General features: G+C 64.8%; 1 protein-coding gene across 1 annotated transcript; it reads right to left on the bottom strand.

Annotated features, from left to right (window-relative positions):
• Window positions 1–531: 531 nt before the first annotated feature.
• LOC142818924 (inhibin beta C chain-like) lies at window positions 532–4711 on the bottom strand. The gene is made up of 2 exons (XM_075901791.2): window positions 3488–4711; window positions 532–2415 (listed from the first exon to the last, which is right to left on the bottom strand). Exons 1-2 carry the CDS (start codon window positions 3852–3854, stop codon window positions 1703–1705), a joined length of 1080 nt encoding a protein of 359 aa, XP_075757906.2. The 5' UTR covers window positions 3855–4711; the 3' UTR covers window positions 532–1702.
• Window positions 4712–13499: the final 8788 nt, after the last annotated feature.

The following is a 13499-nucleotide window of genomic DNA, read 5'->3' as shown; positions in this document are numbered from 1 at the left end:
CGGCTCCGGTTTCAGCCTCTGCAGGGGCAGGTGGCGCAGGGGGACTTGCTGGGCTGGGGGACCTGCCCTGGGAGCTGGGCTGAGGCCTGACAAACTCGGTCTGTGCACAGGCTGCCGAACTAGCCCCTGCTGAGAGCGACAGAGTGCTGCCACCCTGGGGGCTGGGACCCAGAGCAGGCATGTAGGGCAGGGCCCACTCCCTGTGCCCCCTGCCCCCGAAGGCCCTGCCCTCCCCATAGCCACGGGGCTCCTGCTGCAGATTTGGGGGGGGGGGCTGGAAAACGGGGAGCGGGGCTGCTTGAGTCACTGGGAATCGGCCCTGAACCCCTCACCTCAGGCCACCTGTGTGATGCTAAAGCTGTTGATCCGAGCTGGCTAGACTGGGGCTGCAGGGGGGGGAGTGAGGGGGGGGGCATCTACCGAACCGCTGTGGGTCGGGAGTGAGGGGCACCGGCAGGGCCGGGGGGCAGGACTGGGGGGCAGGGCCGGGGAGAAGGGCAGCATATTTCAGGACAAAGCCATGTCTCTGCTCCATGTTTTCACCTGTTTATTGGCAAAGTTTCTCAAAATAACAAAACCAAATAAAATAAAATAAAATAACTTTGTACAGAACCACGAAACGAAAATACAAACCGGCAAACTCGGTCCCAGGCTCCTGAGCAGGGCGGGGCAGGGAGCCGGAGGCGGCTTCCCCTTCCCTGGGCACCCTGCTCGGACCCCGGAGCAGTCCCGAGATGCCGTACAGTAAACACTGCCCGATGCATTGAACGCGTCTGTCCCACGGCAGCCGAACGGCCACAGTGACACGAATCGGCCCCGTGGATGCGGCCAGACCGCAGCGTAAACCCAGCTGGGTCGCCGATGGCTGCTCCCGAGCGGGTCACAACTCCGTCAGCAGGCCCAGTGGCCGGTGCCCGGCCTAGAGGTGAGGCCAGACTCCGGCCAGAAACCAGCGATTTTCTCCTCTCCTCCCGCCTCGGTGAACTGACCAGACCCTCAAGACCATATTCCACGGGAAACTTGGGGGATGCAAAATCAGAGCTGCACAAGGCGCCAGAGTTCTCAGGGCCGGTCCCAGCTGTGCCGTCAAGTCCGGCTCCCTCCCACCCGTGAGATCCCCAGACTCACTCCCTGGAGGATCGCAAGAACCCAGCTGGCTCGGTTGGAAAAGTGCTGGGTTTTGGGGCACCCACCAGGGCCCCTGGGAAGGGCCCCGGGAACCGGCCAGTGGGGAAAAGGAAAACTCCACCCTGGGCATTTGGGGCCAAAGGTTCCTTTTCTGGGCTGGAAATGGCAGGTTCTCTGACACCCCCCCCCCCCCCCCAGCAATTGAAGTGTTTTGGGTGAGAACAACCCACTCTTTTGTTGGCAAAATTTTCCACCCGGCTCTGGAACGGCCCCGCTGCGGTGGCCGCGCCGTGTGCTGCGGGACGTTGGCCTCTGGCCAGCCCGGACACCTTTCCCCCAGTTGGCACCCGGCCTGGTTTCCTCTTTGCACACTTGTGCAGCCGGTAGGTGCGTGCGCACGGGGAGGGGGGAGCCAGCCGCTTCCCCCCCCAGACCAAGAGATGTGCTGAGCATCTTCCCGGACCCAAACCCTGCCCTGGCATCTACCGAACCGCAGCCTAGGGCAGGGGGGCAGAGCCAGGAGCAGACCCCCACCCATCTCTGGGGCAGCTGGTCCCCCGCCCCACGCTGCCCCCTAGCTGCACCCGCAGGCCTCCACCACCATGTCCGGGATGTCGGTCTTGACGATGTTGCTGTTGCGGTCGAAGTAGAGGATGGAGAGGGGCCGGCGGCGGGTGGGCACGCAGCAGGACGTCCCGTCCGCCCGGTGGCTGTGGGCCCGGATCAGGCTGAGGACGGCCGTGTGCGAGGAGGAGGCCATGCCGGGGCTGCCGGCCACGTGCGCCGGGCAGTGGCCCACGCAGTAATTGATCTGGTAGCCGTCTGGCTTGATGATCCAGTCGTCCCAGCCGATGTCCCGGAAGTCCACGTAATAGTCCTGGCGGCAGCACAGCTTGGCGTTCTGGTCGCAAGCCAGGCTGCGCTTGGCCACCCGCCGCCCCGGCTCCTGCACCGTGGCCACCAGGAAGGGCTGGGGGGCGGCGGCGGCGTGGCTCCCGGCCGGGCACCCGTGGCACTCCAGCTCCAGCCTCAGCGTGGGCTCCGGCCCGCGGAAGAAGGCCTGCAGCGTGGGCCGGAGGGCGAAGGGGCGCCAGCCCCCCGTCTGGGCCTCCAGCTGCTGCTCGCTCAGCAGCGCCCCGGCCAGGGACAGCCGCAGTGTGGCGGGGGGCCGCCCGCACCGGGGGGCCGGGAGGTAAAGCCACAGCTCGGCCTGCAGGATGTGGACGTCCCGGCCCGGGTCCCGGCTGAACTGGAAACGCAGCCCCGTCCGGGAGGGGGAGGGGAAGTCTGTGGGGAGAGTGAGGCTGTGAGTGGGGGGGACCCTGGCTCCCCGGGGGCTCCTGCCCCTTCCCAGCCAAGCCTCCAGTGCGCAGATTGGCTCCGCCCCTTCCCAAGAGCACCCATCCACTGGGGGGCGCTCTCTCTCTCTGCCCCCCCCCCCTCCGGCAGCACCAACCTCTAGCGCCCCCCGCAGGAGAACCCAGCAGGGACAGCAAAGCCAAGCCCCCTTCCCCCAGCTCTGTGCTGGGCCCTCCTGTGGGGGGATGGGCAACAGTGGCTTGGGGGGGGGTGACACCCTCGGAAATAGAGTCCAGTGGGGGCCGCTTGTCCTCCACCCCCCCGCCTCTCACTAGCAGTTCTGCCTGCACTGGTGCAGGGGGGGTCCCAGTGCCCGGCTCTCCTCCTCGCGCCCCCCCCAACTGCGGGGCCCCTTGAGTGGCCATGACACCCCCTGGTCCAGAAACCGCAGCCCCCCAAAGATCCATGGACCAGCCCGGCTGGGTAAAGTGACTCACTGAAGATCCAGAGACAGAACCCAGGAGTCCTGGCTCCCAGCCACACCTCCCGTGCCGTGCTCTAACCACTAGACACCGCTCCCCTCCCAGAGCTGGGGACAGAACCCAGTTCTAGTTCCCAGCCCTTCCCCTGTGCTCTAATCATTAGGAACCTGTCCCCTACCACAGCTGGGGACAGAACCCAGGATTCTTAGTTCCCAGCCCTCACCCCATCCCGTGCTCTAACCACTAGACACCACTCCCCTCCCGGAGCTGGGGACAGAACCCAGTTCTAGTTCCCAGCCCTTCCCCTGTGCTCTAATCATTAGGAACCTGTCCCCTACCACAGCTGGGGACAGAACCCAGGATTCTTAGTTCCCAGCCCTCACTCCATCCCGTGCTCTAACCACTAGACACCACTCCCCTCCCGGAGCTGGGGACAGAACCCAGGAGTCCTGGTGATGCTGCTGCACCACCCAGTCCTTCCCACCCCTGGGTTGCCTTTGCTGGTGTGAAGCCGCTGGCTCTGTCCCGCTCCCCGTCCCAGCTGTGCCTCCCCCCCGCTGTCCCCCTGCAGCACCCACCTGTCTCGGCGAAGCTGATCATCTCGTAGCTCTGCTCCTCGGCCTCAGCCTCCGGCTGCCTGTCCCGCCAGCCTTTGCCCATGTGCAGGCGCCGCAGGGCGTTGGCGACGGCCCCCCGGGGCACCGGCTGTGTGATGTTGGGTCTCTCGCTCAGGTGCAGCTTCTCCAGGATCTGCCGCTTGGCCAGCTCGGCCAGGAAGGGCCTCTCCATGCCCGGCTCCAGGGGCGGCATCCCGCACGAGGGGCACCCCGGCTTCCCGCCTCCCTGGGCCGAGCAGCCCCACAGGAGAGCCGAGGCGGCAAGGGCCAGCCAAACCCTGGGACGCTGCCCGCTCCTCTCCAGCCGGGCGCCGGAGCCAGGCGCCATCTAGAGCCGAGTCCCGGAGAGGGGTGGGCACAGTGGGGCAGGGACGGAGCCAGGCGCTCAGGGTCCGTCTCTGCACGCTGCCCAGCCAGCCTGCGTCCTGACGTCACGCCCGGGCGGCCCCGCGCAGACCTGCCATGCAAGGAGTCGCTCGCCAGGCGCCGGGGTGCTAGGAGCTGAGACCGGTGTGGCTCACCCGAGGGAGCCCGACTCATGGTTCTGCTCCAGGTGCTGCCCGGCCAGGCTCCAGGCACCTGTCAGTCACAGAGGGAGGCCCTCCCTTCCCGCTGGCTGCAATTGGCCAGGACCTGGGGCCCCGGGGAGGCTGCTGGGCTGGGGAGGGGCAGGGATGGGGGGGGTCCTGCTGGGAATCGGGAAGGTGCATGATGCAAGAAGGGAGGAAGCTGTGCTACCCCGGTGGGGGGCACGTGCCAGCCCTGTTCTGATAGATCCAGCGTCCTGAGCTCACTTCCCCCCCCCCCCCCGACACCGCAGGAGGCTGCGGGAAACCGTGGTCTTGGTGCTTCCCCCAGGACGTAGCCTGGTGCCCAAACTGGTGCTGGGGGCAGAGGGCATGGGGATGGGCCACCGGGCTTGTCTTTCCCTGTCCGCCCCTTGCAGCCTGCAGAGGCCACTGCTCACTAGACCCCCCCATCCACAGCCGCCCCACAGCAGTTGCCGAGGTGGGGGGCACAGGGTGGGGAGGGGTGGAGCTGGGGCTCGTGCCCAGCTCCCGCAGGGTTCCCTGCCTCCCGGCGCCCTGCTCCCCAGAGGTCTCTCGGCCCCGGATAAGCCAAGGAGCAGCCGTCGGCTGCTTTCCCTCTCTGGGCAGTGATGCCGGCACCCGCTGCGTTATCATCGTGCTGGGCCCAGGGACGGCAGGCCAGAGCCGTGTCCGGCAGCCAGACTGGCATGGGGCCTTTCCGGGGGCATGGGGCTGTGGGGAGCGGGGGGACAGGAGTAGGGGGGCAGCCAGGGGTGGGGACTGCAGGGGCTGGGATGCCGCCTTACTGCCCGGCACACGACTCCCACTCAGCCCCACTGGGCTCGGCCGGGGAGGGGAGGGAGTCACGGCCCAGCCCAGCCCAGCCCGGCACAGCTGGGTTTGGGGTCCATTTCTGCTCCCCTGCTCCGGCTGGGAAGTAACCAGTCAGCCCAGCGCCCCCTTCTGGCCAGGGGGGGTGGGGCGGTCCCAGCACGTCCCAGAGGGGGCGCTGCAGTGCAAGGCATGTCCTCCCCTTGCCCCCCTTGCCCATGGGGGGGGCAGGCGGTGAGGAGAGCGGTTGGCCCGGCAGGGGCTGGAGCACTAACCCGGACTGGTTCCCGCCGGTCGGGATGCGCTGGCAGCGCCACGCCTCGGAGCAGAGCCCTGGCTACTTGGAGCCGGGGCCGGGGGCAGCGGCAACGCGGCAGGTTCATCAGGCCGTCTGGGAAAAAGCACCCACGTGGCATGATGCAAGCGCGGGGCAAGGGCCGAAGTCTGCAGCCGGCTGGGCCCGCTGGCAGCCCCGGCTCCCAGAATAGCCCAGGAATGTCAACAATGAGTAATGGGCCTGGCACGGCGCTGCCCCGGGGCATGCGGGCTGCGCTGGGCGCTGGGCGGCCCTGGGGGGCCTTGTGACTGGTGCATCTCGCATGGCACAGCCCCCCGCAGGCATATGGGGACACACCCGCCCTGTGCACATGAGGACATGCACTTGTGCACAGGGGTACATACCCCCCCACACGCACACGTCCTTGAGCACAGGGGGGCATGCCCACACACACGCCCAGGAGTACAGAGAGGCACACCCATGCACAAGGATACACATACCCATGCATATATGGCACACACATGCCCATCTGCACACACAATCACGCACATGCCCATGCTCACACAGACCCCCATGCACACACACGCCCATGCACACACCGACAACCATGGACACACATGCCCATCTGCACACACGCCCAGGCATACACCCTTGCGCACACGGACACCCATGCACATGCATGCCCACCCCAAGGTGGGGTTCTACGTATGGGCACATGCGGCTGGCTCTGGGCCTGGCCCGGTCTGGGGAAGGAGGACCAGGGAGGTTCCCGGTGAGGTCTCAGGCCAGCTCCGGCCCAGGTTGCAGGCTGACCCGGGGGCGTTGCACCCTCTGCTCACCAGAGAACCCCACCTGCCCCTCTGGCAGGCTGGGAGCGGGGTCCTGTGGCCGGGCGGGGGAGAGGCTGGCGCCGGGCTGGTCTCCCTCTCGCTGCCCCCCCTGCGGCTGAGGCTGAGACGGCCGCGCTCTGCCAGGCTGCGCCAGGCCCCACTGGCCTTGGGCCGGGCCAGCGGGCTCCGGGGCGCCCCAGCCACGCGGCCCGGCCCTGCCAAAGGGCAGGGGAGAAAGTAGGCCAAGGGTCGGTACAGTATTTTGAGAGCCCCGGCGCGTTGCATAAGGGCGGTTGTTTATTAAACTGTTCCAAGAAAGCAAAGCTCGCGGCCCCGCCTGGCACCGCAGCGGGCCGGGCACTGGGCGCCCCTGCCCGCGGCACCTCGCTCGGCGGGCCCCGGAGGCAAGGAGTGGCTAAAACTCTCCCCGGCGCCCCCCGCGACGCTGCCTGGCCCTGCGCCACTCCTCCGACGGCCGCCTGGGCGCGCTGATGTGCCCGTCACCGTGGCATCGTGGCGCCGAGCGCAGCAGGGCGCTGAGCCACCCCCAGCCCTGCAAGATGCTCCAGACCCCCCCTTTTCCCCAGGGGTCCCTCGGAGCAGGGGTCCTCCCCCATTGCTGCTGAGCTGGGAGGAGCCGATGCCCCAGGGCTGGCGGTTGGTAAATGCATTGCGGGTGCTGCTGACTGCAGGGCCCTGAACCGGCCACACACCGGCTGCGGCTCCCCCAGATCCCAGGCCTGTCCCAGGCTTGGTCCAGCCGCCACCCCCTCTCGCCCCATGGAGCGGTGTGGGGCAGCAGCACGCACAAGAGACCGACCCCCCCCCCCGGCCTGCCTGGCTCCCCCCCGATGAGCCACGCGGGGTCCCCCTGAGCCCCTTGTCTGCCGGGACACCCCCGCTGTGCACCATGCAAGGCCCAGCCCCCTCTCCCTCCTGCCCCCCGTCCTCCGGGGCGGTCTCTCCTGGAGCACTAGCGCCATCTAGCAGCAGTGCAGGGTGCAGCAGGCGCTGTGACTCCCGGCCTGGTTTTGCCCCCAGAGGGGCCAAGTTACAGCCCCAGCTGCAGCCGCTCCTGCCTCTAGCTCTGCCAAGGCCCGGGGGCAATCCCCCGCCTGTGCCCGGCCGTGGGGAAACCGCTGCCCTCCGCACCCCCTGGTGCAACACCCGCCCTCGAGCTGGCCCCCATCACGGCAGCGTCCGTGCCCCCCCAGGGCTGCTGTCCCCCTGCTGTGTGTTGGGGTTCTGGGATGACGGGGGGCAGTCTCCAGCCGGGCCGCTTTGCCCCAGGGGGCGGTGATCCCCCTAGCAGCAGGGCTGGGCGGGGAGGGACCACATGGGAGTGAGTCTTGCCCAGTGTGAGAGGCAAGGTAGTGGCCTAGGGGCTTATCTGCCCCCGGGATCCGCCCTAGCCCTGAGCAAAGCTCTCGGCTCTGGGGCTTTACGGGCTGCCTCTCCCTCCGCTGGGCTTCCTGGCAGCCCCTCCTATCAACAGGAGTGTGGTGAGCAAGACACGAGAAATCATCCTTCTACTCTGCGCTGATTAGTCCTCACTTGGAGTGAAACATACGAACGGCCGCACTGGGTCAGACCAAAGGTCCATCTAGCCCAGTATCCTGTCTGCCCACAGTGGCCAGCACCAGTGCCCCAGAGAGGGTGGACCGAAGACAAGGATCAAGCGATTTGTCTCCTGCCATCCCTCTCCAGCCTCTGACAGACAGAGGCCAGGGACACCATTTCTATCCCCGGCTAATAGCCTTTTATGGACCTAACCGCCAGGAAATTATCCAGCTTCTCTTTAAACTCTGTCATAGTTCTAGCCTTCACAGCCTCCTCTGGCAAGGAGTTCCACAGGTTGACTACACGCTGTGTGAAGAAGAACTTTCTTTTATTCGTTTTAAACCTGCTACCCGTTCATTTCATTTGGTGTCTGTGACAGGGCGCTCGCCCTGCACTGGCCCTTTAAGGGCAGACCCCGGCCTGAACCAGGGCCGGGGAATTTAGCCCAGCTGAGGCTGTACTAGCCCATTAGGGCCCAGCTGGGCGCTATAATAGAGGATGGGCTGCTGCTGTGAGAGGGGAAGCAGTGAGACTCTGGCTGCTGAGGGAGGAGGAGGCGGCTCCCTGGAGCTGGGGCAGGGCTGGGGAGGCCAGGCAGGGCTAGGGGAGCTCTGGCCAGCAAATCCTCAGACCAGGGCTTGAAAGAAGGCCCGATGGAGGAACATCGACCCTGGAAGGGGGGCTCAGAGACAGACTTGGGCACTGCCGGAGGGCAGTGTGGCGAAGAGGACGCCGCAGCCGGGAGTAAAGAGGGGAGACACCACCCCAGAGAAGGCACCCTACCCGCCGAGGGAGCCAATTCCTGAGGACAGACGGCAGGGGGCTACGGTGGTGAGTGCGCCCCCCCTCACAGATGGTGGAGAATGTGGGTACATGCGGTCCCCCCCTGATACAAGGGGGCTACTTTGGTGAACTCGGGCCATTGAGCCTGCTGCCCTGCGACCAAGGGGGCTGGTTTGGACCCGGGACATTACAAAACAAGATGGACGTTTATTGGAGGCCGTGGGTGGCCCAGCCTGCTGAGCAGCAGAAGAGGCTGGTCAGGCCGCTGCAAGGGTGGGCACCCAGACTCCAGGGACTGAGGCGTCCCCAATTAGCTTTTATCCCAGAAGCAGGTTGGCCGCAGAACGCGGTCCCCTCTACAGCTGGAGCAGGCCAGAGAGGGTTGTGGGGAAACTGAGGCAGGACCCGCCCCCGTCTGTCATGCAAAGGGGGCTCCTGGCTTTCAAAGCACCAACCAAACTCCTGGGCTGCCCCGATCTCGCCCATGTGTGGCGCCCCCAACGCAGGGTGGGCCGGAGCAGAGGAGGGGAGATTTTGGCTGAGAACGGCGCCCCCCTTTGGAAAAGCCGCCCGGGACCTGGCCTGTCCCTGCAAGCAGAGGGGACGGCGTCCAGAAGGGGGAGATTGGCTCAGCCTCTGGGCCTTTCCTCACTGTGCCTGGCGACTATCCCCGCTGGGTAGAACAGCTCCAGGCCCCGGTCGTGGCTGCCCCTCAGGCCCTGTGCACGGGAGGCCGGGGCCGGGGCCAGGCCAGACACCCCCCGCTGGCGGTGAGCAATAGCCACGTCACCAAGCCAGAACCCAGCTTTTTCCAGCTAGAAACCGGCGCCGTGCAGGATTCCCACCCTGCCCCCGACTCCGGGCTGTGCGGAGACCCTGCGCCAGCCGCCGGCACCAGCCCCTTGGACCTTGGCAGCGAGCGGGGCTGTTGATCTTGGCCCAGGGAGCGTCTAGAAGCACCGAGCAGCGCCCAGTCCCAGCCGGTGGCAGCCACACGGAGCCAAGCACAGAGTCCAGGGCAGCATCTGGCCCAGCCTGGCTTATTCTCCACCCCAACCCCAGGGCCACGCTGGCCTGGCGGCCTCCCCTGCGTCTGGCTCCTGGGTCTGCAAAGCCCCTGGGAGCGTGTGACAAAGCGGGGTTTGTGTAGCGGAGACGGGACGTGGCGGGGTTTGTGTAGCGGAGAGGAGACGGGACGTGGCGGGGATTGTGTAGCGGAGATGGGACGTGGCGGGGTTTGTGTAGCGGAGATGAGATGGGACGTGGCGGGGATTGTGTAGCGGAGATGAGATGGGACGTGGCGGGGATTGTGTAGCGGAGATGAGATGGGACATGGCGGGGTTTGTGTAGCGGAGATGAGATGGGACGTGGCGGGGATTGTGTTGCGGAGATGAGATGGGACGTGGCGGGGTTTGTGTAGCGGAGATGGGACGTGGCGGGGATTGTGTTGCGGAGATGAGATGGGACGTGGCGGGGATTGTGTAGCGGAGATGAGATGGGACGTGGCGGGGATTGTGTTGCTTTGTTGTGCTGTGTGTGGTTCCTACTCTCCAGGGCACGGGGACACTGTCTGGAGGAGGGGGGTGACTCACTCCGGAAGTGTATTCGGCCTCTCACACCGGAGGGCCAGACACAGAGATAACAACTCCAGCCAGGAAGGGAGACAAAGGGTCAGAGGTGTGTGTGTGTGTGTGGGGGGGGGGGCTGGGCGGGGGGCTCAGCTGGGCTAGGAGGGGAGAAGGGGCTTAGAGCAGGAAAGGGGCCCGGGGCCCTTCTCGGCGAGAGGAAGGACACTGGCTGCTCTGGGTCCCGGCGCCAACACGGATCCGGTGCTGTCCTGTGTCCCCGTGATCCAATAAACCTTCCGTTCTCCCTGCCGCCTGAGAGTCCCGTCTGGCTGCGGAGGGGGGTGCAGGCCCGGGGGCTCCCCCACGCTCCGTGACAGAGTGAGAAGTGCTGGAGCGAAGGGACAGCAGAGCGTCTCGACGCAGAACGGTTGCGGGCGCGTTGGCTCCGGGCTGGGCCAGGCCAGGTGTTCCCCCAGGGCTGGCCTGCAGGAGCCATGCTGAGCCAAGCCAATCCAGGTTGCGTGCAGGCAGCACACTGAGATCGGCCTCTGCCCTCCACAGCTGGGAGAAAGCTCCTGTTTGAAGCCCTACTCATCTGCCCCACAGAGCCGCGGGTGGGGGGCTGCTGCAGCTGGGCCGGGCTCTGCTTACGGAGTCACCGGTTAGCCCTTTACCTCCCCACTGCATTCCAACAGCGAGCGGAACCATCCTTCTACAAACAGCTGCCATGCCCCACCCCAGAGATATGGGGGGGGGGGGGTATCCCGGCTGGTAAAACCCCTCCGGAACACGGACACGGTGATGGCGGCTGCTCCTGGCTCTGCCCACGCCCCCCCAAGCCGCCGTGTCCTTTGGCTTCCGTTATAGCCTCCTCGTTGGCCTGGACAGCAAAACGCAGCCCCCTTGGGTCTGACTCAGCCGGCACGGGAAGCGCGTGAGGGCTATAAATACCCCGGCCATATGCCTCGCCGGCTGGCCGCGGGGGCCTGCGCCGCACACCAGGGCCCCCCCCCTTTGGGTAGAGACACTGGGGCTGGGAGAGGGAAGGTTGCTGAGTCCTCTGCCCCCCTCTCTTGCAAGGTCCAGGCACTTCCCACTGTCTCTTCCAGTGCACCCTGGCTGGCCGCCGGGCACGGCTCTTCTCACCCCGAGCACTTCCCCAGAGAAAGGCCAGGATGGGGAAACTGAGGCACAGGCAAGGCACTGATTTGGCTGAGGTCAGCAGCAAAGCCAGGGATAAAATTCGGGCGGCCTGATTCCCAGCCCGCTGACTCCCGGAAGGGAAGAGGCGATCGAACGCTGGTGGCAACGGGGGCTGGACTGGCTGCCTCCAGGGAGTGAGGCTGGGGTTGGCTGGAAGGGAGGAGGGTGAACTCTCCCCTGGAGGGCTGGAAAGGGCGTTAGAAGCCTAGAATCCCAGGGCAGGCAGAGATCTCAGGTGGCAACGAGCCCAGCACCCTGCTAAGAGCAAGGCCAGCCCCAACTCAATCAGCCCAGCCGGGAGGTAAAAACCTCTGGAGATGGAGAATCGACCCCTAGGGACCCACCCCACTGCTGCACCCTCCTAGGGAAAGAATGAAGCTGCTATTGGAGAATGCAGGTATCGAGCCCACGCCTTCGCGCACGCTACCCTTGGAGCTAATTCCCCATGTCTAACACCAGTGCTGCTGAGCCGAAGTCTATCTCCCACCCCCCCCCCCCAGCTGGGGTGGCTGACTATTCAGGAATCTCTCAGCCCACACTGAGATGCGGCCACCTCTGGGGTGGGGCCCAGCGGCGACATACACAGGGCTCTGCGTCACCGAGGAGCCGTGGACGATTCGGGTCTTGGTCCCTCTGGCTGATGCTGCCCCAGCGCCCTCGAGGCTGTGTTGCGCAATGGCGAGTGCGCTTGGCCACGGGGAGAGCCGGGATTCGAGGTTAGGCCCACGAGCCTCTCCCAGCACCGGGGGCGCAGCGGTGGGGTGGGGTTGTTTGGTGTGTGAGACGGTGACACCGGGCTGCCGAGATCTGCGCTGAGCCCTCCTCAGGGGCCTGGGAGGGACTGTCTGATAGGAGCAATACCGGGGGCGCTGAACCTGGGTCTGCAGGACCCTGGCTGGGGGGGGGGCTTGGTGTTTCCAAAAGCTGGCGCTGCGGTGGGTCTCCCCAGTGTCTCTGATGGGGCGTTCACCCCACACCTAGCCCACCCCCTCACCTGAGGTTCCCCTGTGCTGCTGGGCTGGAAGCTCTGGCCTCCCCCGGCCAAGGCGCAGAGTTGGGGTCACAGCCCCGTGCAGAGCTGCACAGACACAGAGGGCTCAGCTGCTGGCCCTCGACGGCCCCCAGGAGCCCAGCCTGCGAAGGGGACCACCTAACCCCAGATCAATCCCTCTTCCTCTGCCTTACGCTGAGAAAGTACAGAGTGCTCCCCCTTTCTTAGCGAAAGAGAGAGGTGCGCAGCGGAGCCTCTCCCCAGGTAACAATGATCTGCACTGGGTTTGAGAACCCACAAAAGTGTTTTCATTAAGTATCCAAAGCAGGATTTAAGTGATCACAAGGGAAACCAGACAGATCAAAGCAACTTACTAGCCTAAAATAAACAAAACAAGCCAGCTCAGCCTTATATACTAAGAGAGATAATTACAGAGCGTATGTCTCACTCTAGTCCTGATTTCAGGTAAAACCTTTCAAGTCTGAGCTGATCTTTTCTCAGGCCTGAGTCTACCAGCTCCTTGTGGGTCCTCTTAGGGTGGGGAAGCAGTTTCAAAGTGCAGCTGAAGACGATCATTGATTGCTTCCCATCCCTTAAATAACATTTCCCCAGGGTGGGAAGTCTGTTCCATTCGCCCCATCCCAATGGAAAAATACAGAATTCAAGATGGATGCCAGCCCCACATGGCATGGTCACATGGCTTTGTCAGACCAACCACAGTTTGGGCTCACAGGACAAACCAAACCAATGACAGCTTGTTGTCTTGAGCACTGGGCCATTAAGTCCCTTAAGTCCCACTAATGGCTTTCACTAGAAGCCCTAGAATTAATCAAAAAGGGTTACACGTCCTGTTTCTAATGTCACATACACACAAACAGAATCCACACACCCTGGGGATCACGGGCTTTTGTCCTGCTTGACATAAAGCATATTTGAGTGATGCATATTCCTATTCCAAAGTAGATTTCCATAAACATATGAGGACAAAGCATTACAGGGGACTTGGTAAACCTGTCTCAGATCCCAGGGTTTTGGCAGTGTAGACACAGCCGGTGGGAGGGGAGATGTGACCTGTCCGTGGCCTTCACGGGTCGCCAGTGTCTCATGGGCTGCGTCCGTTTCTCTAGTGCGTGGGGCCAGGATCTCAGAGGCTCTGTGAATCCTGTAGCTGGTAACCTGGAAAGCTAACCTTGGAAGCTTTCAAACGGGACCTGGTTCGCTCTCTTAAAGCGCCTCTCTGGCTCAGCCAGGCTGCACTGGCCTAGCCACTCTCTGCCACTGAGCTGCTGCAGAACCCTGGGCAAGTCCCTGATCCCTTCCCTGCCTCAGTTTCCCCTCCTAATCTTTGCTGAGCCGGCAAACCCTTTGGTGCCCGGCCAATGGGGGCCAGAGGTGCTCCT

Source organism: Pelodiscus sinensis, chromosome 31 (genome assembly GCF_052426305.1).
Source record: "Pelodiscus sinensis isolate ZL-2025 chromosome 31, ASM5242630v1, whole genome shotgun sequence".
Lineage (NCBI taxonomy): Eukaryota > Metazoa > Chordata > Testudines > Trionychidae > Pelodiscus > Pelodiscus sinensis.
Note: the sequence above shows the minus strand (reverse complement) of the source record. Positions and strands in the feature narration are given on the sequence as shown.

What these genes read in the sequence shown, in the direction of transcription:
- LOC142818924 (XM_075901791.2), bottom strand. Translation starts at nt 3,854, where the DNA reads ATGGCGCCTGGCTCCGGCGCCCGGCTGGAGAGGAGCGGGCAGCGTCCC. An exon ending in GATCAGCTTCGCCGAGACAG is followed by an intron (nt 2,416 to 3,487) that starts GTGGGTGCTGCA and finishes CTCTCCCCACAG; the next exon opens with ACTTCCCCTCCCCCTCCCGG.